Source organism: Abramis brama, assembly GCF_963993115.1.
Source record: "Abramis brama genome assembly, chromosome: 7".
Lineage (NCBI taxonomy): Eukaryota > Metazoa > Chordata > Actinopteri > Cypriniformes > Leuciscidae > Abramis > Abramis brama.
This window is the reverse complement of record NC_139969.1, coordinates 41028309-41055298: the sequence shown is the minus strand read 5'-3', so window position 1 is coordinate 41055298 and position 26990 is coordinate 41028309. Positions and strand designations below refer to the sequence as shown.

The following is a 26990-nucleotide window of genomic DNA, read 5'->3' as shown; positions in this document are numbered from 1 at the left end:
AACAAAAAAAAATTAGGGATGCACGATATATCTGCCACCATATTGGTATCGGCCGATATATGATCATTTTGAATGTTATCGATATCGGCCCGGTAAGAAAATTTGGCCAATACATCAGAGCCAATAAATAATGTATTATTTCCTCCAGCTGAGACACTTCAGATGCGCACTGTTCAACATGATGGTTTTAAATTGTTTGAAATAGGATTGGAATCACTTCAAAAAAGGAAAATACAGTAAAGTGCAACATGTGCAGCGCAAGTCTGTCATATCGGCTACATACAGTTATAATGAGAACATAATAATTGTGTGTTTGGGACATGGCTTTTAATGGTGAGACTTTTGATTTTGTAATCAGGCTCTTAAAAATTATATAAATATTTAAATTTAGATTTATCGGCCAATATATCGGTTATCGGTATCGGCCAAAATTTTCATATCGGTGCATCCCTAAAAAAAATGATGGTTTAGAAAAACGAATTAGAGCTACCAAATTGTTAACAGTAATGGCACATTTTAATAATTATGTTTCTTCCTATGGTGACAGAAAAGGTTGAAATAACTCATTTTTCTGTCCCAACAGTGGAATCTAGTGTGTGACTCCGCCTGGATCGTTCACATTGCCAAGTTTTCCCTGTTGGTGGGCTCCATCTTTGGATACTTGGTGTTGGGAGTTTTGGCAGATTGGTGAGTATGTCTAAAAATGTCTTATATTTTTTTTATCAAAACTGATTTTCTTTAACATCAGATATCAGTGCATTAAAGAGTAACTTCTCTTCATTATAACACTGTGTCCCAAACATGATAGAGGTGGATAGAGTAAACAGAAGTAAAAGTAGAAGTAGAAGTACAATTATAATGTTAATAATTACTTGAGTAAGTGTAAAAAAAATAGAAGTAGTGAGTTTCTAGTTACTTCAGATGTCCAAAAACCATGTTAACGTCATAATTATTGTGGTATGTTAAGTGGTTTGTGTATTTAATAGTTTAATAGTCTTTTGTAAAATGTAGTACAGAGTTGTTTACTAGCTGCACAACCTACAGCCGTATGTGAAAGAGATATTTAATGTAGTCATTTGATTTGATTTTAGAAAAAGGGAAGCTTCTCCATGGCCTCAAATTGCCTCTCACAGTAATCCTTCCCTGTTGTGTCACACAGCCCGTTTTATTTACAGTTTTATTTACATCTGAGCGATATATGCAGCCAAAAGTGAGGTGCTGACGCAAAGCACAGTGATTTACAGTCAACTGAACTGATTGCTCAGTGTTTATAAAGAGAGCTCTCTTTGAACTCCTTCTGTTTATAAACCATTCGTAATTTGAATAAAAGCTTTATTTTTCATGTTGTCAAGTACATACTGGATACTTTTGGGAGTGACAAAGATATTTAAATGCAGGACTGATTCCAAAATCGCAATGATTGACATAGTAATAACTATAAAAATGGATGGGGAAACATTTGATATGTCAAAATAGATCTAACATAATATATTTTTTTTATGTTCAAATATGAAAATAAAATAGCTAAATAGTTCCAATATTTTATTGACATTTTTTTTAATATAGCTGTGGTATTGAAACTGGTACTGAGAACTACTTGAGCTCATGTTAAAGAGCTGGTTTTATAGTCTCCTACATTTAGAAATACTTGATTGTTTCCAAATGTTTCTCATTTTAAAAGTGTGCAGGTGTATTTGCTGCATTTTTGTGACTTCATGGTCACAGCCATTTTCATTGTGCTGGTAGACATACGGTACATTGTCCCACCGTCAGTGCTGTCAACATGGGACCAAATATTCTAACAGTGTCTTAACTTTCCCTACAACTTCTATATTTGCAATATAGTATATGATTTTTTCCCAAGCAATGCTAATTTGAAGAAGACAAATCAATAACTGCATAAGGCAATGTTTTTTTTTTTTTTTAGAGAGAGAGGAAAAACAATCTGCTCACAATAAAAAAAAGTAAATATAGCTGCAAGCAACAATTATGGGGGCCAAGCACAAAGAAGGAACGATAAGTTGTGCAAGCATCAGACTTACTGCAACAATGAGTAATCTAAGACATTTTAGAGGATTTTCATTATAATGGTTGAAAAATCTTAAATAGAATCACTAGAAATATGATTTATTTGTTTATTACTTTTGACCAATAGGTGGCGCTGTGGCCAAATTGATGTGGTGTGGTCAGAGTGAGGTGACAATGACACATGCAAAGTTTGGTGTCAATTTGCCAAAGCATTGCAGAGATAAAACCTCAGAGTCATTTTGGCATCATGCCTCAACTTTGTTGATGTGTTAAATTATAGCATTTTTGTCTATTGACACGAAATCCATTTTGCCGGTGCGGTCTGAAGATGATCTGACTCAAATTTGGTTAAAATTGGACCAATGGTCTAGGAGGAGTTCGAAAAAGTAGATAAAAAAAATCTAAATTTCGGGCAGGAATTTTGGCCGACTATGGCAAAATTGGTATATATGTTCTCTGCATGACCTGAGGAATCTATTAAGACTATCGTGAGTTTTATTACAATAGACAAAACTAATCAAAATCTATTAGCATTTTTACAATTTTTATTATATCTGTCTCAAAACGCTTTGCTGATGCCACATACAGAGTTTCGTAACGATACGTTAATGCGTTTGTCAAACATAAACATAAAGCATCTTATGACAAAATTCAAAATGGCCGACGCCCAAAATGTCCGTTATGGGAATATTGGGTACCATATGACTCGGCATGCTGCACCAAATCTAAAGAGGTCAGTTTTGTGATTTTGGGGCTAACCGATTAGAAGTTATAAGCAAAAACAGCCATTTTTCATATCTCCTGATCACTAGGTGGCACTGCACCGAAACTGTGCAGGTAACCTCAGATCATGGTTGTCATAACTCACACATGTGCTGCGTTCCAGTCCAAAATTGTCATGCCCTTCACTCGCTAACTTCCCTCCGTCTCATTCACTCGGATGTACGTCATTGCTTAGGTTGCACGAGTGCCCACTACTGGCGGAAACTGCGGCGGGCTGGACTGGAACGTCCTAAGCCCTTGATCACATGGAATCAGCTGTGGAGTTGATTTATTATTTAAAAATTTTCCCTTTAAGAATTTGTTTAATGCAGCATCCAAATGTATATAGTCGTTTTAAATTTAAAAATATATAATTAATATATCATAGAGTTGTTTGTTGTGGTGGTGATTAGACGAGATATGTGGTGACGTCACAATTGTACTGCATTGTGGGACATATAGGTGCCTGAAGTGTACATCTGAAGTAGACTCGCTCCCTCGGTCAAAATCGAGGGAATAAGGGTCTGTCCATATAAACTTCCCTCGTCCACTTCACGAAGTGGAACGCACTTCAAAATGCCGGCAGGGATTCCCCCGAGGGGAAGTGCTTAGGGAAGTTCGCAAGTGCGTGTCTAAAAGTGGACTGGAACCCAAGTTTGGTCAGATTACGTTTAAGCGTTGTGGAGATATAGCCTCACGTTTATTTTGGCGTGCTTTTCGTTGAATTCGTTTGCGCATTATTCGAGAACCGTTTGACTAATCACATTGAATTCCATAACTTTTTGTCAGCATGGTCTGAACATGATCTGAAATGTAGGTTTTACGGAAAATTCTAAATTTCATGATGGAAAAACACGTCTTGAGCCAAAGAATCAGAATTTTTTTTCTAGCCCTTATGGTTCAAAAGTTATTAGCATAAACATGAGTGCAAATTTGGACAGTTAGTGGCGCTAGAGGGATTGAGTTTGAAACTCCATTGCTGTGGTTAATGTTCGGAATGTCCTCTATCTGTGTGCCAAATTTCATTACTTTTTACCATACGGTTCCATGGGCTGCATGGACTTAAATAGCAGAGGAAGAAGAAGTAGAGGAACGCTAATGATTACTATAGGAGGCTACACATCTTGCCTGATGTGCCTGGCCCCTAATGAAATTGAAAACATATCCTCAGAAAAGGCTTTGTCTTTGCATGAGTGTGGACTACAAGTTTCAGTTTTTCCATGTAGAGAGATGATACTAATGTGCACATGAATGAAATGATAAATATTCACAGTTTAACAATTGTACAAGAGTAAGTACCCACTTAAAGTGCGTTTTTATAAAGTATTGTTTAGCAAAACATTACTTAAGTAAATGTAATGAATTACTGCCCACTTCTGTGAGCAATAAAAGTCTTTTCCATATTAATTAGAGTTTGTAAAGACAGTAAGAACTGCAGAATTGATCATTTATGTCAGTTATTTGAATAAAAAGTTTATATAAATCGCACTGTATAGGTGATTACGCTTGATCTCTTTGACTTTACATGTCCCTTCTATTATGAAACAAAGTTTTTAAAAAGTTTCCAAGCTCAAAAGTCACAGTATAATCACACTAAGCGATATTTATTACATTGCAAATCTCAACTGGGTGATTGTTTATATCATAGCCAAATGTACAATATCCAGCTCTAAACTGCTCTAATCCAGCTCTAAACTGCTCAAAGTGGACTAGAAGGCAATATTGTAATACATCAACATCATGAATTTCACAGTCCTGCATTTAAATATGGTTGCCAATCCAGAATACAACATTAGCACATCACCAGCGTGAATAAATCATTTTTGAGTGGCATGCCCCTAATGATTGCTTGCTTTTGTACAATAAACAAAGCTACTGTGCTGAATCACTTAATGCCATATGATATGATCTAATATAAATTCTGGTTCCTGAAGCAAAACCAGTTGAACCACTCGGTATACACCATTCAGCAAAATGGCTTTTTGATGAAATGCTTCATTTTGCCTTTTCTACCACTCAGGTTTGGAAGGCACCCGGTCCTGATCCTGTCCGTCTTCTTCATGTTAGTTTTCGGCATGACAGTGGCCTTCTCTGTGAACGTCCCGATGTTCAGCACCCTGCGCTTCTTCGAGGGGTTTTGCTTGGCAGGGATCACACTGTCCCTCTACGCACTGAGTGAGTAACACACTCCGTCATGCTGCTCTTATGGCTCGTTTCCACTGAGCAGTACAGTACGGTACGGTACAGTACGGTACGGTTCGGGTCTGTTAACCATGATCTGGCTAGCGTTTCCACTGCCAACAGTACCCTTACTTGATAGGCGTGGTGTTTCGATCGACGTAATTTTCGCGCGAAGAAGAACATAGTAAACTACAATGGATGACATACAGCAGATCTTGTTCTTGCTCCTCGACATGTTTGTCACAAGAAGACAAGCGCCGACATTAGGCTTTTCTCAATATTAAGTACGCAAAGTTTGTACTTGCCATGTGCGACTCCTACATGCAAATGGTACAGCGCGTTCTTAAAAGCGTCACTCAGCTCGCTCTGCTACTCCGGTTATCTCTGTTACTCTGTATGTACAAATTTAAGCAACAATAAAACGAAATATGTTATAAAACACTACTCTGCCTCTTTTCGTTTTCATTTAAATAAATTAAACATTATAGGGACACAAATGTGGTTCATGCGCAACGCATATTGATTATTCACTGCACGTTATACGTTATTCTATTTATAACAAAACGATTTAAAACACAACCCTAACGTTACCTCTTTTCGTTTAAATAATAAAAAAAATTACACATTACAGGCAATATATGCATTTGTACAAATGTTGCAATAAACATCAGTGATAATCTTGTAAAAAGAAAATGACAAGAAACCATATTTCTTTTTGTAAAATTTCAGTTTTATCAATAATAGCCAATATAAAAGTTTAAGTAAAAGGTACAAGAAGCTATACAATAAGAAATAAAGCAAACAATTCAGTCAAATGTCCAAATGCTGCGCTAGTCTAACATTACAACAGTAAAGTTAAATACAAATAGCCTATAATATGAAACTAAACTTAGCCCTCAGTCAAAACGATTGACAGGGAACGCATTATATATTCACGAGACCAAAGATCGCCCGTTAGGTCTGCACAAGACGAATTATATCTCATGTTTAACCACTACCGTCGGAGTCATCGGCGAACGTCAGAAGAACTAACTTAGCCGAGGAAAGGCTCATCCAGCCGGGAAACATGAGCGCCGAGCGCCCGCTGATCGCATGGATCTCACAACCGGGGAAAAACAAATCATCTTTATAAATAAACCACAGATTAGAGCTTTAAACAACTACATTCTCGCCTGAAAAACTCTTAAAATTACATTTCGTGACACAGTAACAGTATATTATATTAAACTGTATATAAAAAAATGGCGCTTCTTATGTTGTCATTCCCCTCGTAGCACGCGCAAGTGACGATTCTCTGTCAACCAATCAACGTCCTGCAGTGAGTCTAGCTCCACCTTTTAGTACCGTACCACTGTGCTAGGTACCCCAACGGAAGGGTACCCAAAAAGTGGTACGGTACGGTTCGGCTTTTTGGTACCATTCTCAACTTTTGGCAGTGGAAACGCAAATAAAAGGGTACCGACCCGTACCGTACCGTACCGTACCGCTCGGTGGAAACGCGCCATTAGGTGATGATACACAGGGCAACTTTTTGAGCAATGTTGCTGGGCACTTTCCCATTGAAAATGGGCAATACATTTCTATCTGGATCATTTAGATCGGTCGTGGGCCCTGTGTCTCATCTGGTTGCCCGTGACGGCAACGTTGCCCAAAAAGTTGCCCTGTGTATCATCAGCTTTAGATTAAACTGCTTTATTAAGAGCTGGGCTTCAGACGACATCATTCTTCATTTATCTGCAATATTCATGTAGTAATCTTTTTCAAGCAGAGGGCATTACTTGCATTGCTCACAACTGCAAAACAAATCAAAAATATATATACACATTCACATTAAATATACACAATAATACACATATTGCACTACATTGACATTAACAACAGATATGGATACAGTTCAAATTTATAGTTACATTTAGCATTCATACACCTGTCATAGATATTGGCATTTGAAAACATTACAATAGTTTTTAGTGTTTTTAGCTTAACTCTGTTTCTTTATCTTTCTACTGTGACAAATACCCTGATGACTTTTCACAATGTGGTTCAATGGTTTGGGAGCCACGGAAAAGCATCAAAACATTGGGCGCATGGATGGAGAAAGAGCTCCTGCTTTGTGGAAGTCACATGATCAGGTTCAACTGATTGTATTGAATGAAGATTTTCATTCCTTCATCAGAAACTCATTGTTGCTCTAGAGGAAAGGCAAAGGATGTTGTTTGCGAACTGGACTGTGATGGATTGAGATTATTAAATGTCACTAATGACTTTAGTTTGAAATACGATCTCTTCTTTGTTAGTATTAGTTAGTACTAAGTTATCAGTGAATTGTGTGTAAATCTGTTGTTTGTTTGGCTGTTGGCCTTATAGATTTCTTTGTTCTAGACAGTTTTTTACTCAATATATATGATTTGTGGCTCTCTCATAAAGGTCTTCCCATGAGACACAAAGGTCAATTAGGGGCTCTCTACTCTATTGCACTGTCTTCTCAGTTGGTTATATTCATTCAGATGGATTACGCGTAGAGTAAAGGTGACCTTCTGCATGCTTAACAGTGCAGACATGTTCTGATGAGTGATAATCCTCTTTAGATGAACTCTGTCGTTGTAGTAATAGGGTTTGAACCAATGCCTCACCTGACTGTCTGATGACTCTGTGTTGTAAAAGTGAGTACGGTGGCCTTTCAGTTTACTTGTCATAGTAATTTGCTCGACTCCATCTACCCTGAAAGCACTCTCAAAAATAGACCCAGCCTGGACTATTGGCGTGCTTCAGACGTTTTAATGGGTGATAATGCATTATACAATAAAAAAAGGGTATTGAAACAATTTTTTACTCAGAAATTGCTATTAAATTTCACAAACAATTACAAAGAAACTGCGAGTAAAACATTGAATGAAAAGTAAAATATTCGTGGAAAAAACTAAAATAGTGTTGTATTATACTGCAAACTTCGAAAAGATCCCTTTTACAGTGTGCATAACAAGTGACCTGTGCAACACCACATAACTATTATTGTTATTTTGATATGCTGTTCTGGCACACAATGAAATGCAATAACTTTAGGCATTCCATGTTTTTCATGCTACTTTTAAATATCCTATTTTTCATTACTTGCCCTTACGACATTCAACACTCAAATGACTTTTCTTCAAAGTAAAACATTCATGTTTGGCCCTTTCAGTTCAACAGAAAGGACCAGGGGCAGCCAAAGTCCAAAAATCACCATAAAATATCATAGCAGTTCTTCTGAAGTCATATGATAGTTTTATGTTATGAGCATATCCTAATTTGTCACTGATAATCACCTTCTGGCATCATATAATATTCTTATTTAAATGTGGGATGTGAAGGGGAGAATTGTGGTTGCTATGTAAATTTCTTCCCTGCTAAGCCCAACCCTTGAGCCTGATGCCACTGGCAGGAGACAGGACAAGGTTGTGTAGATACAGATGAAAAACAGTCTGTGGTGAGTAGGCAGAGGACACAGCAGTTTCTCTCAACAACCTTTGTTATTATTTGTTTAATGTGCAGAGTCGGCTATTTGCTATTACTGATTGATCAGTCGTTTCAAGCATTTTGTGATTCCGATTATTGTCTTGATTTCTAAATTAGGGTATCAGTACCTTTGCAATGTTAACTGTATTAATATTTGGAAAATTGTGATGTGCAAGCAGGGCAGGGTCATTTGATAATGTTGGCCAATATCAGTCTTATTTTCCTGAAGTAATTTGCTGAAATCAAGCATAAACAGTGAAAGGTGAGCAATAGCCAATGGGATTACAGCATTCACATTAGTCCCGCCCACTGCCAAAGCAACCCGCTTGCAGAGGCTTCTGCTTGGTGTTAAAGGCTTTGTTTTTCTGCAAATGATTATGTTTGCAATTGAACAATGACTTGTCAAAAAACAGGAACAGAACAGAACTAGGCAAGAACTAGACTAGACAGGACTAGAGAGTCAATCTACAGAATACAAAAGGTCAATACAAACCTGACTGAAACCAGACTAGGCTAGACTGACTGGAACAGGCTGGAGACGGACCAACTTAGGGAACGATTTACCAAATAACTGAGAACAAGATGAGAGTGTAAAGGAGGAACAAGGACAGGTGGAAATAATTAAGGTCAGTGCAGCCATGAATCAACTTAACAAAGGAGACTGGGGTTCATGTCTCGCAGGCGGTCGATCTGTCCTGGACAATAACATGTTCTGTTCTGTGTTTTCACACCACAGTCAAATAATGATGCACTGCTTGAATATCATGAAGTGAGTCATGAAGACTTGGCTTGGTAACCTTCCTTTTTATTCATAACAATGCCTTTGTAATAGTAGGTGTTTTTATTTGCCAGAAATTTTGTGCCAAAAACGTTAAAATATTTATAAAAAATTATAATTTTCATCCTCATTTTCACTTTCTCTTTAGAATACTATGTTTCAAAGGGCATTATATCTTCCAGAAACGCAAGTGTAGGAGCAATAATTCTTTGAAATGTCTTATTGGTTATTCACTGTCACAGGTGATCACTTCCGGTTTCTTTTTTTATCCTTTATTGTTTGAGCTAGTGTTGGAAGGGGCGAATAGCGGGAGCCAACTTCCTGTTGACCGTATTGCATTGGTTAAATCATGGCTACGTATTTCAAGCTGAAATAAAAGTAAAAATCTAGCTAAGATCGCCACTCTTCTTTTAATGATATGACGAGCGAGTGCGAGGAGGTCACGAGCCGCCTCTATGTGGCTATTGGATGCCTCAAACAGCAAGTAAACGTAATTGGCGAGCTTCATTGCATGGTATCCACGTAATCTTATATCTATATAAGTATTGCACAAGCTACACTAGCATATATTCAACTTGACTACGCTTTCTTCATGCAATATATATTAATATTCAACTCAAGTAAACATTGTTAGTCCATGTATTGATTAGTTGATTAGGTGCCCTGACTGGCAGCATGTTGAGCATAATTAAGAAAACAATGACACGAACAAACACAAACTTTGTTGTTTAAAAGATTTATTTTGGGCGTTTTTGCCTTTTATTAGGATAGGACAGTAGTTAGACGGAAAGTGAGGTGGGAGACGGGATCGAACTTGTAATTAATGGTATTTCAAGGAGGCCATCTCTGAACTCTTGACCTGTCCTGTCTCAGCCAAGGAACTCATCCCTGAAACCTCTGCCTGCTGGATACGACCGAGAAGACCGTCTTTGAACTCTTTACCGACCCTATTACATCCAAAGAGGTAGTTTCTGAATCCTCTGCCCATCTTGTCATGGCCATGGAGGTTGTTTTGGACTATCCGTGCTCCCTGTTATGGCTAAGGAGGCCATCAGTGAACGTGATGTGCTGCCTGTTACGGCATAGAGGCCACTTTTGGACTGTCTTCAGTCCTATCTGCTCTGCTGTGGTGGTCTTCTGCTCCACATTGGTGGTATCCAGTGGTGGTTTACCCACTTCCACCTCCAGGACCCCTAGCCCTGTTACACCTCCATGCCACCACCCAACTGGAGTTTTGGTCTGTTGTTGAGCGTCTGGAATCCGCTCTTCAAATCTTATAAGATACTTGTTTTGATATTCTTGTGTTATCAGTTTCACTTGTGCCTTGTTATCCTTTGGCTGCATCTGGAAATGTAGGCCGTGACTTGCCCTGTAACGGTTTAATGATCTACAGCAAAATAGAGCGAGCTTTGGTGAAAAGTGAATATTTAATGACTACAATAGTAATCTCTCACTAGAAATGACATCATAAGTGGAAAACGTTGATCAAAAATGTACATTTACACACAAACTGACGACCAGCCGCAACTTTCAGACGCCGTCTTTATTTTTCTAGCTCAACTGTCACAGAATGGAAAGCAGAGGATTGTGGGATATCAAAGGCAGTGAAGGATACATCTGTGCTGCCTTCAAAAATCTATCAGATGAAGGGGTCTCAGAAACTAACATTGCATTTGGACGTGCCTTGATGCCTCACGGCCTTGAAACGTGTCCTCCGAAGGCAGCATTTATCAGTTTTCATTTATCAATTTTTTTAAAATTGAGATTTATACATCATCTGAAAGCTGAATACATAATCTTTCCATTGATGTGTGGTTTGTTAGGATAGGACAATATTTGGCCGAGATACAACTATTGAAAATCTGGAAACTGAGGGTGCAGAAAAATCAAAATATTGAGAAAATCTCCTTTAAAGTTTTCTATTGGCGATAGTGCTGCATCCATTCACAAAAATAAATGTTTTATATATTTAAGGTGGGGAATTTACAAAATATCTTCATGGAACATGATCTTTACTTAATATCCTAATGATTTTTGGCATAAAAGAAAAATCTATAATTTTGACCCGTACAATGTTTTGTTGGCTATTGCCACAGATATACCCGTGCAACATGTGACTGGTTTTGTGATCCAGGGTCACATTTCTTGAAGAGTAACCTCTTATATGCGTAAATATCATAGTCATTAAAAAGGTAATAAAATGGAAATCCCAATGCCTATGATCCGTGATATCCCAGGAGACGACGCCTGGCTATGTTTCCCACACACTGAAGTGTTAAATTGCTAATGAGTTCACTCATTTAATCATGTTGCTTTGTGTGTCCATGGTTAGAGACCTTTCAATGTACATCCAGTGTCCTAAGATAATGAGCTGGCCCAGATAACAGCACTATGGTGAGGGTCATTATGGGGTCAGATTAGCCAAGACTGACGCTCAGTGAAATAATCGTGTCCATGCCCTTTGAAGACATCCAGATTTCAAGGCTGGTTGTTGCTGTAGATGAACTCGCATGTCATGTCCCTTTAGTGAAAATACATTTCAGACACAACACTAGACTTCCATGAGAAAGCTAAAAATCCTACTTGGAAATGAACGGGCCCCTTTTGGAAACATGTCTTGGTTTCTGGTCCCCATTGACTTCCATAGTTTGAAAATAAAAATACTATGGAAGTCAGTGGGGACTAGAAACCGTTTGGTTACACACAATCTTCAAAATGTCTTCTCTTTTTTGCTCAGCAGAAGAAAGAAACGCACAGGTTTTAGAAAGAAACTGGTAACACTTTACAATAAGGTTCATTAGTTAACATTAGTTAACAACCTTAGTAAACATGAACTAAGATGAACAATACTTCTACAGCATTAATTAATCTTAGTTAATATTAATTTCAACATTTACTAATACGTTATTAAAATCAAAGGTTATATTTGTTAACATTAGTTAATGCACTGTGAACTAACATGAACAAATAATGAATGCAATAATGCTGGATTTTTATTAACTAACATTAGCAAAGATGAATAAAGACTGTTGCAGATGTATTGCTCATTGTTAGTTCATGTTAGTTAATACATTTACTAATGTTAACTAATGTACCTTATTGTAAAGTGAAATACTGCGAGTCATTTATAAAAACAAACTGATATACAGTAAAATCTACAAATGAAACATGTCCAATCCAATTAAAAGACTTTGCATTTTGCTTTATTTTCCATGTTAAAAATGTGTTTCATTCCTTCTGTGTTTGTTTTCTTGCTATCGAATCTTGAGCTCTCCTGTAATCTCAGAGATGTGCAGTCAGTGTTCTGCATGCTGACCGGAGTAAAGTTCAGCTGTTGTGCTGAGACTGTGTTCTTCAGAGCTCAATCTACAGCTGTTTATCTGTGACCTTTGACCCACGCCACCTGCACTCCTCCAGCAGGCCCAGGTGTAACACTGTGTGTTTCCCACTATTACTCTCAAACCTTTCTCTCTGTTCTGTCTCTATGTGTATGATAGACCCAGAAATACATATTTTAATAGACTGTCCTTTTTTAAATGATATTAGACAACGTTTTTATTCAGAAAATATATTAATGGACATTTTTAAAAAGGTTTCTCCTGGAATAATTTTTGAATTTCCGACAAATATTAAATTGAAAGATTCCATGTAAATGTTATTATTACTGTTGTTACTATTGGTATATGTCTGATTTTGTATATTGATTTTTTTTTTTTATTGATTTTTTTTATTATTATTTTTTTTATTATTGTAAACAATGTTTGGAATTGATTGAAATCATAATTATTTTTAAAGATTTAAATACTGTTGATTGCATTCCATGAATATAGGCATCGCTGCTGATATGGCGTTTAATCATCAGAAATAAATAATAAACTCACAGATGCCACCAGCTTCACAGTAACATGGCATTGCATTCAAGATATACATTTGATCAGTCAGTCCCACTTGAATGCAGCGCTAGCCCTGATCTCCACCTGTCTGTGCTGCAGGAGACTCATCCTATCGTGATCTCTGTTATCGTGAACTCGCCCTCATGACACAGAGAGCCAGCGGTCCTGTCGGGAGGGAGTGTATTTGAATATTTGACATAATGGCATGAAGCCATGAGTGACTCATGTGACTCAGGGGAAGGTCATAGTGTCAGCCTCGGGCCAGACAAACAACCCAGATCCCTCACGGCGCCCCCTGCTGGCGCTCCACAGGAGGACAGTCCTCACAGAGGCATTCGTACTCATCATAATCAGTCTTGAACAGTTTATTTAAATTAATCTAATAAGGATTTAAGAGTTCTCGGTCTAATTGTAGTTGTGAAGTAAAAATTAAAAAGTATTTGCAAATATAATTTTAATATAAAATATGCAGACATTTACTGTTATTCGTATGTCTAATATGTGGAATTGAAAATGCAAAACCTTCCTTGTGTCGTCACATTCAGTTATGAATTACATGTGTAAATGAAAGCATATTTTCTAAACGTCATAAAATGTTTGCTTTGCATAATATGATATTTATGTCAGTCATTGCAAGTTTTAAACTTGTCATCTAAACAACATATCAGGTTATAGATAAAGGAGTGCAGCAGAGCAACATCAAGAATATCAAATACTGTCTGTGTGTGTGTGTGTGATGGGTAGGTTTAGGGGTAGGGTTAGTGTAAGAGGACAGAATATACAGTTTGTACAGTAAAAAACATTACGTCTATGGAATGTCCTCATTTAGACAGCTAATTAAGTGTGTGTGTGTGTGTGTGTGTGTGTGTGTGTGTTCACGAGCAGCTGAGCTGTTGGGTCGTGAGGGATTTGGATCAGATGGTTAAGGAGATCAAGGTTCTCTCTTTCGGGCTTCGCTCCAGAAGCTGGTGAGCTGCCGTACTGGAGGCTTTTTAAGAAATGAGGCATGAAGGTTTTTCCAAAAGCAAGAGAGCGAGGTTCAGTTCCAGATGAGATGCTGACTCGGCCCTGTTTACTCCTGGTACTGAGATGCGTTTTGGTCGAGCGGATCACAAGGAGACGAGGCAAACACATTCCCGTTCACACCAGCAGCTTCATGTATTAAACCTGCAGTCGATTTCATCCTAAAGTGTGTGTACTAACAAAAGCCAGAACCTGCGCAAAATTCCCTTTATAAACCCCAGTCAGAGGAAGATTGTGCGCAACCCCGAAATAACCATGAGCTTACAACGCCTCGTTTTACTGTGCATATCCTCATCTGCATATCATTTAACATAACAGTACAAGACATTACGAAAAAATATGAGATATGGACTATGAGCCGTCACATTACATTACTAAAAATCATTTAGTATCCTTGCCTTGATTCAGAATAAATCAATCAAAATTGTATAAAATACATGTCCGAGATAGTTTTCAGAGAAGAGTTATTCTCAACCTTTTCCTCAGGCCAAATAATAGGCTACTTTTAATAGCTTCAAGCAAATCAATTTTTTGCTATTTTGCCTGTAAGGTAAACATATTTTAGGATGTTTCTATATTTTTAATGGAAACTTGTCTGACTCAACATGGCACTGAAAAAACATTTTAAAAAATAAAGCATGCATATCTTACCGTTTTCTTCCAGTTCTATAGAATGAATAGAATGAGGCATTTATAATATTATTACTTTCATATGTCCTACTGTACACCAAAGCGCTTTACAATCATATCAGGGCATCTCTCCTCAACATTGTTTTCTTCCAGTTCTATCCTTCAAAAGCAATGGAACATACAATTTTATTTAACAAAAGCAAAAACATTTACAAAAGCAATTTTCCTAATATTGGGAAGAGCATGAAAGGGGTTATCATTAGGCTACTGTCTGTATGTGCACAACACTAACACACACACACACACACATGCAGGCGGCAGAGGTTGTACAGTGTTGTGTGTGTGTGTGTGTGTGTGTGTTCAATTTACAAATGAACGCAACCGGAGATGGAGAAAACACACAGAGAGTTTCTGCTCTGATAGTCTCAAGACCAGCCCAACGCTGTGTGTGTGTGTTAGAGATCAGGAATGATGAGAAAACATTGTGTCTGGTATGTTTTTCCTCTTCAAACCAAACTTGGGTCTTCAGCCGACAGTTTAAACCCCGTCTGGCTCGAGCTCTTCCCATAATGTTTATGCATTAGATCAGTAGACGGAGAGGAGACAGTCTTTACTGGCTGTTGAACACATTCGATCACATGAGCGTTTACACTACGAAAGCAATCCGGTCGAATGTGTTTCAGCTAGATCTGGAAGCGGTGGAAACTGGACAAGCTCTAAACGCCTTAGACCCGTTTACACCGGTATTATTGTGTCCACCTGTGATCCGATCGACCAAACGCATCTTTACAGCAGCTGTAAACAGGGCTTTAGCCGGCAGCTGCCTCAGTATGAAGAGAACGAAGAGAACGAAGCAGATTACTAGAGTTTTGAACAGAACACTACAGTTTCTTAACCCCGTTCTAAACCTCACTTTAACCCCAGGTAAAGGAGCGTCTCACACTTGTGATATAGAGGCAGATATGTGACAGTTTTTAGTATAGTACAGGGCTATGAAACCCTGCTTTTGCTCTGTTAACCCCGCATTGGGGTGGCAAACAAACTTATATTAAGCATATCATTTATTTTTACCATTTTAGTAATCTGTACTGTCAGTTCATAAACCACACTCACACATTTTAAAACTTCTCCCATTTTAGCAACAATTTCATAAACCATACCCTCAATTTATATATTGTACTTACATATTATATTCATAATCATACTCACTTCTGCAATCCATAAGCAGTACTCACAATTTAGTAAATTTAGAAATGTCTGCATTGTCTACTTGTTTCATCAGAAAGCTCCCTTCACTCTCAAATAAACTGCAGTTTTGTGGGAAGAGTTTTAGATGTTTATAAATTAGAGTAGATAGTTATTTAACCGTGTTCATCAGTTTGACAGATATTGGCTGGGAATAGAGATGACCATAACAGGTTTGGTTCCACACTGAAAGTTGAGGCAAACTCAGTGAAAGCATTCACTCGTGCTCATAATCTTCTTACCAAATTTGCAAAACTGCAAGCACATTATCTGCTTTACACTCAGTCTGAAATAGCACAACAAACTCTTTAAAACACTAAGCAAGGTTACGTACATTAGACACATTATTAAAAAATTAGTCTTGTCTTGAAAGCACGATTCATTGACTCAAGGCCAAAGTATACTTCACTTTTTACGTGTACGCGAGGGTAAATTGTTTTAAATGAAGTGTTTGCATGTGCAAGAGATTCTCAGTTGTCAAAAACTGTCATAACATTAAAATTTCAACTCATCAACAGTAACTAAACCTCTCTGTATTACGCCACTGATATGCAGACTAATGCAGTTACCCGAGTGTGTGCGTCTCTCAGCTGTGTTCGCCAGCTGTAAGTTTAACTGCTTCAAAAACAGTGACGTTACACATCCATACTCAAAAATGTCATGTAGCTTTTCATTATAGAAATGAAGGTGACGTGACGTGTATGTGTGTGTTTGTATGAAAGAGAGAGCGGAAGAAACAGAACGTGCTTTGCTTTCCATAGATATAAAAAGTAATTTCATGGGGAAAACATGGATATAGTTTGTAGTTTTTTTTTCCTATTCTATATTTCTATTTGCTTGGTCGGTGTCGTTGTGGGTTTTGGTGAAGTGATATGAAACTAATGCAGTCAAGACCTGCCTGGAACTACTGTAGCTATGCGTTTACTGAAAATGTGTCAGCCAATCAGAATCAAGCATTCAATCACCCCGTTGTATAATTCTGAAATATTTAATAGGCACACTGTGTTATATGTACTCTTGTTAAAATATATCTTTAGCTTTTTTAAATATTATTTCAAACTTTTTTGTGAAATTTTGTCTTAAAAAAATGTCCTTGTGCTAACTTTATTCAAAATATGACAATTTGGTTGATATTTTGTGACTAATGCAATGCTATTTTTAAGTGTGGCGTAAGTGTATGACATTATGGTCTGGGTTCACAGGCGGGGCTTAGATTAAGCCAGGATTAAGTCAGGATTAGGCCTTTTAGGATGTTTAAGTAGCTTTTTTAAGCGTGTTCATCTCAAGACAAAACAATGAAAATTGTATCCCTTAAAACTCACCAAAAATAAATAAATTCTTCATGTCTTAAAATATCTTGAATGTAACTCTACACCCTTGCCTTATTTAGTATGCGTGGTTCTATGAATATGCAAATGAGCCCCGCCTCCACTCACTCACTCAGCTCAGAGATCCACTGGTTGACGATCACACGTTGATCTGATTGGTTACAAGGTAGTTTGTGACGTCAGAAACACCAGCGATTTCAAAGCGTGTTTTTGAGACTGTCTTTGGTTCACTGCAGTTTTAAGGAGAAAACACTCAGCAATGCTGTCGACTTATGAATTTACACATGCTTTGTCTTAAAGCATATTAAAAACACCACATAGACATATAAACAACATTAAAAGCTGGATTTTCACCACAGGGGGACTTTAAGATATGTTTTCAGTTAAAACGGCTCAAACATACATTTACCTTGAGGGTTATTGTCCTGCTGGGGTTGCATTACACAAACTTGACTTAATATTTGAAAAAGTTATATATACTAAGTGAAATAGAACAGATAGGACACTATTCTGAGTTAGGAGGATGTTGTAGTAATCCAATGATCTACAGTTTATCTGAGAAAGAAAGTGTTTTGCCTGTGAACATCGTGAGCACTATTTCAGCTCGAGCTCTTTTGAGCACAGAGAATCCTTTGGTTGCTCCTCATTGAAATTCCAGGCTCTTCTGAGGGATTGTGCAGTCACTGAGTTGCAGTATTTTCTGAAAAAGCTGTTGGCCCATGTCAGGGGCTGATGCATGTTCTGTGAGTTTGCCATCATTTTATATTGCAGTATTGGTCTGTCATTGAAGTCCAGCCTTGTTGTCTACCGTGTGCTTCTGCACTATGAATACTAATGAGCATTTGAGATCACTGTGCACAGATGACAGGGCAGAAGCCTTTGAAGAATTACAAGAATTACAGTGTTTTAAAAGTCCCATAACTAGGGATGCACCGATATGAACATTTTTGCCAATACCGATAACCGATAATTCTTTATATTTCAACGCCGATATATTGGCCCAGATATATTAATCCAGGTGGAGTCACACACTAGATTCCACTGTTGGGACAGAAAGATGGGATAGAAGGATTATTATTCAAAACATTTCAACCTTTTCTGTCACCAAAGGAAGAAACAATTTTTAAAATGTGCCATTACTGTTAATAATTTGGTGGCTCTAATTTGTATTTCTAAACCACCATTTTTTTTTTTTAGGGATGCACCGATCTGAACATTTTGGCCGATACCGATAACCGATAACTCTGTATATTTGAAAGCCGATAACCAATATATATTGGCCGATAAATCTAAATTCAAATTTTTATAACATTTTTGAGAGTCTGATTACAAAATCAAAGGTCTCAGCATTAAAAGCCATGTCCCAAACACACGATTATTATGTTCTCATTATAATTTAATGTAACCGATATGACAGACTTGTGCTGCACATGTTGCACTTTACTGTATTTTCCTTTTTTGAAGTGATTCAAATCATATTTCAATCAATTCAAAACCATCATGTTGAACAGTGCTCATCTGAAGGAAATAATCCATTATTCATCGGCTTTAATGTATTGGCCAAATGTTCTTATTGGGCTGATATCGATAACATTACAAATGAACATATATCGGCCGATACCGATATGGTGGCAGATATATCGTGCATCCCTAACCATAAGTGAATAAAACTCTCTGAAACAGTGTTTTTGAACCTTTTACAGAAAAAGCTTGCAAGTCAATGTGGCTTAAACGTTCTTTAGAAGCTTAAATACAGTCATGTTATGTTGAAATCGTATTTGCAATGTGCCTCAAGTCGTTTTAAACTGGCTTTAGTTTGAGTTGTGGTGATGTGATGGTGTGTTTTGGGTCTGCAGGGATTGAGCTGTGTCTGCCGGGCTGGCGTTTCTCCATGACCATGGTGGCGAACTTCATGGTGTTGGCGGGTCAGCTCCTCATGCCAGGACTGGCCGCCCTCTGTCGGGATTGGCAGATTTTACAAGTCGTTATAATCTGCCCCCTCTTACTCATGCTGTCCTACATCTGGTGAGTGCCGCTGCCATTCTTACAACCAACATCTCACTGTTTATTTTAATTGTGTTTGAGTTCACAATGAAAGTTTAGAGCAATACTGCAGCAACTGAAGCGAGCAGCAAACACATCAGTGCACTGCTGTTTCCACACTTCATTAAGCAGCTCTTTCGTTTTCAAATACGTTTCAAAAGAAAGGTTTCTTAAGAACCAAATTAGCACATTAGAAGGATTATATAACACAGTGTTCCTTTAGCAGTCTGGAGGAATGACTGCTGAAAACGGGGCTTTGCTTCACAGTTAAAAGCCTAAAAATAAAGTACTTCAAACTATAACAGTCATTTTTTCACACACAAGAAGCACGATAAAACATTTTAGCAATGTGTTGAATCATGTTAGCAAAATGACTGAAACATGATAATGACTGGAGACTCATCGCATACTGTATAGAATACAATTTCTTTGTATAAAAACTTTTACATTTAATTAATTGGGATACATTAGTTAAGACATTGTGAATGTTAACAAACAATGAGCAATTAGGTTTTTTTACTAACGTAAACAATGACTAATAACTGCTTTAAATATTTTGCTCATTGTTTGTTCATGTTAGTTAATGTCAACAAATGAGACCTTATTGTAAAGTGTTACCAGAGACGATATTTATCATCATATGACACATGGAACCACTTCATGCTTTACTTCTTTCAGTGATGAAGTGTGTAGTCCAGATTAGATTAGGTTAGTGCCTGTAGTTTAATATATTGTGATCATAATATAGTAAAGTATATCCTTCATGTTCCAGGATTTTCCCAGAATCTGTGCGCTGGCTGCTTGCGACTCAGCAGTACAGCCGCTCCAAATGGATCGTGGAGCGCGTCGCCAAGAAGAACGGCATCGATCTAGAGCATGATGCCAATGAAATCATGACAGGTACACAACCAGTGACAATACAGATGATGGGCTGTGTTTATAATGTGCAAAATATATTCAATAACTAGCTATAATAAAGCTATAATATAATAGCCACCTGTTTCAAGCTAAGATATACATTTGAACTAAGCAAGATATGAAGAAAATATTGCAAAATATATATATATATATATATATATATATATATATATATATATATATATATGTATGTATGTATGTATGTATGTATGTATATATAACTTAACAAAATATATACTTAGAACTGAACTAAATCGGAAAAATTGTAAAATGGCTGAAAGCAAGCCAATCACTAGTACACTGTCCACATTCTGCTATTAACAGGTCAAAAAACTCGCTGTTAGCATAGAAACAATCAACCGATAGTGGATTTTACCGATAACTAGGTTGGACCACACTGCCGATAACCGATTAATCGACCGATAGTAGGATTTTACCGATACAGGTAACTAAGTTGGACCACACTGGCCGATAAACAGTTAATTGACCGATTGTGGATTTTACGATAATGATACTAGGTTGGACCACGCTGGCCGATAACCGATTAATTGACCGGTTGTGGATTTAACCGATAACGATTACTAGGTTGGACCACGATGGCCGATAACCGATTAATTGACAGACAGTGGATTTAACTGATAACGATTACTAGGTTAGGCCACGCTAGCCGATAACCGATTAATCGACTGATTGTGGACTTTACAGATAAAGACAACTAGGTTGGACCACGCTGGCCATTAACCAATTAATTGACCGGTTGTGGATTTAACCGATAGCGATTACTAGGTTGGACCACGCTTTCCGATAACCAATTAATCGACAGGACAGTGGATTTAACCGATAACGATAACTTGGTTAGGCCACGCTGGCCGATAACCGATTAATCGACTGATTGTGGATTTTACCGATAATGATAACGAGATTGGACCACCCTGGCCGATAACCGATAAATCGAACGGTAGTGGATATTAAGAATAACTAGGTTGTTGGCCTAATATTTAATTTTAATACACTATTTTCAAATATTTTACTCTATTCAAAGAAAGATAAAAAGCTAGAATAAAGCAATGATTGCTTTTATTAAACAGTTATAATAATTCTAATACTGTATAAAGTAGTACTGATGTAATGAGGTCACAGGTGTATGTTTGCAGAGTAATTTACAACAACTTCAAACTTGGCTCAACCAATCAGAATCAAGGACCAGAACTTTTTCCGTTTCCGTTTTATAAAGACCATTTTATGTCTTATGTTCCCGAATGTTTTGCAATGAACAGCAATTATTCTATGCATAATTTTGGGAGGGTAAAATCTTACAGAGGAGGATTGAGGGAATGAAGAATTTGCTGATGAAAAGGCATTACTGTATGAGATCATGGCTCAGAACCATGTTTATGAATGCATGGCTAAGTTTGTGTGATGCTCAATCGCACCAGTCAATATCTTTATGTTGGCTTGACAAATTAATGTGGCCCAAAGTGTTCTAGCTATGACCAAACTCGGCTCGACCGTTTCAGAATGCATTTAAATGTCCTAAAGAAAAGATTCACCATTATTTATTCATCTTGTTCGAAACCGGAATGGCTACTTCTGTGGAACACAAAACCGGTTTGGCTAACAGGACTTCTATCCGGTTTCTGCATTTCACCAGACCTCAGTCTCCGTCAGACAGGCGTCTGCGCAGGTGAAAGTTGCTTGCACAATATAAAGTCAACATTGCTAGTTGTGTTTGTGCTTTGCTGTGCTGCTGACAGTGTAAACACTCGAGAAGCCATGGTGACGATCTGTGACCACCAAAACACAGCATTACATCACAACATATCCTATTTACTGCCTTAATGCATGTTCATGGTCATATCGCTTCTGTTTCATGTCTACTTCAAGACATTAGAGCACTCAGATGTCCTGTGAGATACTGTATTTGAGTGGAGTTCGTGTTATTCTGAGAAATGTCACTGTTGTACTGCATATGATTTCTCAAGTTCACTCAAATTTCGCACTTTTCACAATACACATTGTTTCAAAGCAGCTTTATAGAAAATCATGTTCGTGTCTATAATATCTTAACATCTTCATGTCTGATAATTGCATTTAGCAGATTAGAGCTGGGTGATATAGTTTACATTTTGCAATGAAATAAATCAGGGAGTTGAGATTTTCTATATCGTATATTGCTGTGGATAAAGTTGGATATAATATATATGCAACTTTATATATAGAGCTGTGCAATAATACATGATGTCTTTGCACAAACACACACACACACTCGATATAATAAAGCCATGTTGTTCAGCCTAAGTGTGTTTGATTGATGCATTTATGATCATCTTTCATGATATGATGTATTATGCACTGCTATAATCTTCCTCCTCCAGAATGTGAAGTCTCAGTGTGAAGAAAACAGATTCCTTGTCAAAACAGAACAGCAATATAAACCCGTTTGTTCAGTCATCCAGTGGCAGGAATACTAACCGTGAAGTGATTTTAAAATGTATATGTGATTGGAGCATTCGAAGATTTTGAACAAATGTTTTCTTTTCTACATTGTTCCAGAGCTAAACCAAGCCCTGCCGAAGCAATCCAAGAAGACCTGCATCGTGAAGATGGTCGGCACAAGGAACCTGTGGAAGAATATAGTCGTGCTCTGCGTCAACTCGTAAATTCATTTTTATTATGCACCAATCTGTGTCCATTTACACATCTAGTCTAGTGTGAAATATGATGGCTATTAATTATTAAAAACATTCTGCCGCTATTAAAGAGCTAGTTCACCCAAAATAAAAATCCTGTAATTTACTGTAATCCTCGTGTCGTTCCAAACCCGTTCATGTTCAGAACACAAATCAAGATATTTTTGATGAAATCTGAGAAGTTTCTGTTCCTCCATTGACGGTCCAGGTAACCAAAACTTAGAAGATCCAAAAAGGGTCATCCAAAATGCATATGAATCAAGTGGTTTAATTCAAGTCTTCTGAAGAGATACGATCACTTTATATGATTAACATTTAATTTAGGATTTTATTCACATATAAACAAATATACTGTACACATCACACACATCTGAGCTTCCGTGTTACTATATGTGACATGCTCTATGTATGCGTGTCGATTATTGTTTGTATGTAAATAAAAGCCTAAATTAAATCTGTTCATCTTCACAAGACTGGGATTAAATTACACAGCTTGATTATTAAGCCTCTTTGGATCTTCAGAGTTACCTGGAAGGCACAGAACCTCTCAGATTTCATTAAAGGTATATTCATTTGTGTTTGGAAGATGAACGGAAGTCTGACAGGTTTGGAAGGATGTGAGTGTGAGTAACTGATGACAGAACTAACCCTTTAACCCTCGGTGTCTCTCCCGCTCTCAGACTGACGGGTTATGGCATACACCACTGCTTTGCACGCAGCATGATGGACCAGGACGTCCCAAACCAGACGAGCATGTTTCATAACTTCTATGCCCACTACTACATCATGGCGGGCATCGCAGTGGCTTCGTGCGTGTCCCTTTGCCCTGCGGTGGGGGTGATGGGCCGGCGTGGAGGACTCCTCATGTTCATGATCATCACAGCCCTGGCATCTCTCCTTCAGCTGGGCCTGCTAAACCGTGAGAGAACACACACACACACACACACACACACACACACTGCAGTCACTGCCCGACCCTGTGTGGGCAACATTAACCCAATCATACAGAAACACCGTCATGGGGAACAGTGACTACATTTACATGCACATGCAGAAAGCAGCGCTCTGAGCCTTCATTTAAACACAAGCCAAACGCCATTTTCCTTATGCCATTGAAGAGATTAAAGGGATAGTTCACCCAAAAATAAAAATGACCGCATGATTTACTCATCCTCAAGCCATCCTAGGTGTATATGACTTTCTTCTTTCAGACGAATACAATCATATTAAAAAACTTTTATGATGGATAGATGCACTTTTATGATGGATAGATGCACTTTGATGGACTTCAAAACAGAAACGGCCATTCACTCCCATTATAAAGCTTGGAAGAGCCAGGACTTTTTTTAAATATAACTCTGATTGTATTCGTCTGAAAGAAGAAATTAATATACACCTAGGATGGCTTGAGGGAGAGTAAATCATGGGCTAATTTTCATTTTTGGGTGAACTATCCCTTTAAGAGGGTTTCTGAGGCCTTGTATAAGCTCTGTTCTTACAGATTGTGCATAATGTGTGTTGAAAGCACCAACAACTAAAGTAACGGAGCTTTAGCCGCTTTGTGGTGGAACCGCATGTACAGGATAAGCAGGTTAAGAGTGCATCATTAACATACACGTCAATTACTGGCTTTCTGCTGTGCATATAAACATTGTGAATATATCAGAAGCTCAAAACAAAAGCATACTACATTTTACAAGCACAAATGCATATCTTTAATGTATGTATACTTGACATTTGCTGTTCTTGTTTATCCCCTGCATGTGCTCCGTCCATGATGAAGTGTTTGGGAAGTACAGTGTTCAGCTGAATATTGGTAAAGTATAAATTTTACATGATTTGTCATGATATCACCTATGCCAGTTTAATATGTGTGGCAAGATAATAATAAAATAATTATTTTATTTTTTCATTAGAATTTTTTCTTTAAATATCTTCTACTTTAAAAAATAATACTAAATGTTAAATAACAGAAAAGGTCCTTTATTTTTTATTTTCCAGAGTTACTTTGTGTACAGATTTATGTCAGGACAATTATACACAACCTCAAAAAAATCTAACATCATCTTTAAACGGCTTTTAAAACCATGTTATTTTGGTGTGTATGTAAACATAGTCCATTTACCACAGTCTGAAAGATATTTCCAGGAATGTTTTGTCTCAGCCGCTGTCAAAAAGCTTGAGTAAATCAGCCAAAGCAGTGTAGAGGCATGATTAAAGTTCTCCAGAACACACTTTTTGATAAAAAAAAGGCAAGAAAGTGTTTTTTAAAATGTACCTAATTGTAGCAGAAAGCACTTGAGGAGAATGTGAGGCTGAAAAAGAACTAAAGCTGAACCTTAATTTGACTATTGACATTGCAACAAGATAATCACCCAATACAAAACAAGCAAAAACATAATTTTTTAAACTGGAAATGATTTGCAAGAAAGCCTTTAAACATCAAAACAGATGATGGTGCTCTATGCTAAGAAGTGGACATAAGGTTATCCACGTATCCTAGACATCCATAAATGCATATCGTTTTACATCATTTTTATATTAAGTTGCATATGTGATGTTTCTTTTTTGAGGAAAAAAAAACAATAAATGACTCATCATCTTGTGTTCTTCTCTCTGGATGCCCACAGAAAGCTCAGATACGCTGAAGTACAACTTTTCTGTGGCTTTCTCCATGATTGGCATGTTCTCCTCCCACGCTGTCAGCAACCTCAGCATCTTCTTTTGTGCTGAAATCACCCCTACTGTTATTAGGTAAGCCAGGCCACATGGGCCACTTGCAAGATTATGGGGATAAATCATAAAGGCTAGAGGTCTTTCTTGTTTAGACCTTCCTGGTTAGTAATAATTTGTATTTCCCCATGGATTTTTATGGGTATTTAATTCCAGTTATGTTAGATAACACTTTGGTGGTAAAATCTGATAATGCATAAAGCCCTTTGATGTTTAGGATCCAGTGTTTTGATAAATACCTGTTTGATTTTAATGGGGCCCATATACTTTCCGTGCATCATTTAATTTCATTTATTAAAGCAGGCCATTTATCTATATTAGTTATTGTGTAAATATTATGTGGTGATACTCCATTTTACACATGGTGATACTTACATTTACACTGCTTTATCCACCTTGTAAGGCAGAAGTAAGCAGTTTTCTGAGAATGTGCGATACTTCCTTATTCATTAGCCGCTATAGGGAAATAACTCCAAGAATAACAGTGTAGTAAACTGTGAAACTATTTGCGCAACATACCAGTATCTATAATTACAACAATACATTAACTCTTTCCCTGCCATTCACAGAATTTTCCGCCAATCTGTTTTTCCACTGTTATACGGTAGGGGGCGCTATTACGCATCATCTGAAAGAATTCAGTACCTCCAGATCAAGCCAGGCGAAGAAGAAGCAGATTGCTGATGCACATGCAAATTATAACGCAATCATCAGACATTCAACAGCATAGAAATCAAAACTCCCTAACATTACCCAAGGATATGTCGAACCCATGAAAAGGACACGACTGTGAAGCTTTGGGGGTGTTGATGGACTCAATCTATGTTTTGATCATCATTCTGAATCTGATCCAGACTTCGCATTTGCCAAAAACGCGATTTTCTCAGCTTTTTGCTCAAAATGTTGCTTTTTTATGAAACGTACCCATATTCAAGTGTTGATTTAAAAAACAGAATGAATGAAGACACAGCGCAATCACTAGAATATCCCCCCCCCCCATCTTTCTTTTAATATATATCGCATGCTCAACTAAATATTCCGAGGGCCATGAAAGTTTTGTGAAAATGATCAAAAATGCTGGTGGTGACTGGTCACTTGTTTTAAAAATGCTGGCAGGGATAAAGTTAAAATAATATGCCAAGAAATACCAGTTTGCAATATGAAGCAGCATGACAAGCATTTACGAGATGACTCTGGAAGCCAGACACATTCAATTTGCAAATGACCGCACCCAATCTTACGG

At 37.5% G+C, this 26990-nt stretch overlaps 2 protein-coding genes across 4 annotated transcripts in view; one reads left to right on the top strand and one right to left on the bottom strand.

The window, feature by feature from the left end:
- The window catches only part of ccdc13 (coiled-coil domain containing 13), a gene marked incomplete at its 3' end in the record, with an annotated part of 264989 nt that overhangs the window by 106450 nt on the left and 131549 nt on the right, over positions 1-26990 (bottom strand).
- Positions 1-26990, top strand: part of LOC311087286 (solute carrier family 22 member 23) — a 54119-nt gene that overhangs the window by 22287 nt on the left and 4842 nt on the right. For all 3 annotated transcript variants that reach the window (XM_084120592.1, XM_084120591.1, XM_084120590.1), the window contains 8 exons: positions 584-687; positions 4811-4965; positions 19220-19388; positions 20179-20306; positions 22878-22980; positions 23695-23933; positions 24798-24830; positions 25645-25768. In XM_084120592.1, the coding sequence (XP_083976718.1) occupies positions 584-687; positions 4811-4965; positions 19220-19388; positions 20179-20306; positions 22878-22980; positions 23695-23933; positions 24798-24830; positions 25645-25768 (1055 nt within the window). The remainder of the gene's footprint in view (positions 1-583; positions 688-4810; positions 4966-19219; positions 19389-20178; positions 20307-22877; positions 22981-23694; positions 23934-24797; positions 24831-25644; positions 25769-26990) is intronic.